The sequence below is a fragment of the Microtus ochrogaster genome, chromosome X (genome assembly GCF_000317375.1).
Source record: "Microtus ochrogaster isolate Prairie Vole_2 chromosome X, MicOch1.0, whole genome shotgun sequence".
Classification (NCBI taxonomy): domain Eukaryota; kingdom Metazoa; phylum Chordata; class Mammalia; order Rodentia; family Cricetidae; genus Microtus; species Microtus ochrogaster.
In genome coordinates, this window is record NC_022026.1 from 58,645,912 (window position 1) to 58,647,156 (window position 1,245).

General features: G+C 25.5%; 1 protein-coding gene across 1 annotated transcript in view; it reads right to left on the bottom strand.

Annotated features, from left to right (window-relative positions):
- Cdk16 (cyclin dependent kinase 16) overlaps positions 1-1,245 on the bottom strand; it is a 27,120-nt gene that overhangs the window by 15,889 nt on the left and 9,986 nt on the right. The window contains exon 3 of the mRNA XM_013350654.2: positions 1,113-1,237. Coding sequence (XP_013206108.2) covers positions 1,113-1,237 — 125 coding nt within the window. The remainder of the gene's footprint in view (positions 1-1,112; positions 1,238-1,245) is intronic.

Below are 1,245 nucleotides of genomic sequence, written 5' to 3' on the forward strand. Positions count from 1 at the left end.
ATAAATAAATATAAAATTAGAATATTGCACGCACAATAAATAAATATAAAATTAGAATATTGTGCACATAATAAATAAATATAAAATTAGAATATTGCACGCACAATAAATAAATAAATAAATATAAAAATCGGAATATTGCACACACAATAAATAAATATAAAAATCGGAATATTGCACGCACATTATGAATATTGCACGCACAATAAATCAATATAAAATCAGAATATTGTGCACATAGTAAATATAAAATTAAAATATTGCATACATAATAAATATATATAAAATTAGAATATTGCATGCACAATAAATAAATATAAAATCAGAATATGGCACGCACAATAAATAAATATAAAATCAGAATATTGCACGCACAATAAATAAATAAATAAATATAAAATCAGAATATTGCACGCACAATAAATAAATATAAAAATCGGAATATTGCACGCACATTAAATAAATATAAAATTAGAATATTGCATACATAATCAATATATATATAATCAGAATATTGTGCACATAATAAATCAATATAAAATCAGAATACTGCAAGCACAATAAATAAATAAATAAATGTAAAATCAGAATATTGCACGCACAATAAATAAATATAAAAATCAGAATATCGCATGCACAATAAATCAACATAAAATCAGAATATTGTATACATAATAAATATATAAAATCAGAATATTGAACGCACAATAAATAAATATAAAATTAGAATATTGTGCGCATAATAAATAATTATAAAAATTAGAATATTGCATGCAGAATAAATAAATATAATATTAGAATATTGTGCACATAATAAATAAATATAAAATTAGAATATTGCATGCACAATAAATAAATATAAAAATTAGGATATTGCATGCAGAATAAATCAATATAAAAATCAGAATACCGCATGCACAATAAATAAATATAAAATTAGAATATTGCACGTACAATAAATAAATAAATAAATATAAAAATCAGAAATATTGCATGCACAATAAATAAATATAAAATCAGAATATTGCACGCACAATAAATAAATAAATAAATGTAAAATCAGAATATTGCACACACAATAAATAAATATAAAATCGGAATACCGCACGCACCTCCGTGGAGATCCTGCGCGGCGGGCGGCCCCGCATGCGCACCCTGACGGGCGACTGCACCTCGTCGGAGGAGGTGGCGGAGGCCTGGTCGCTCTCCCCGTCCGACCCCATCTTCCCGTCCTCTACTATATAC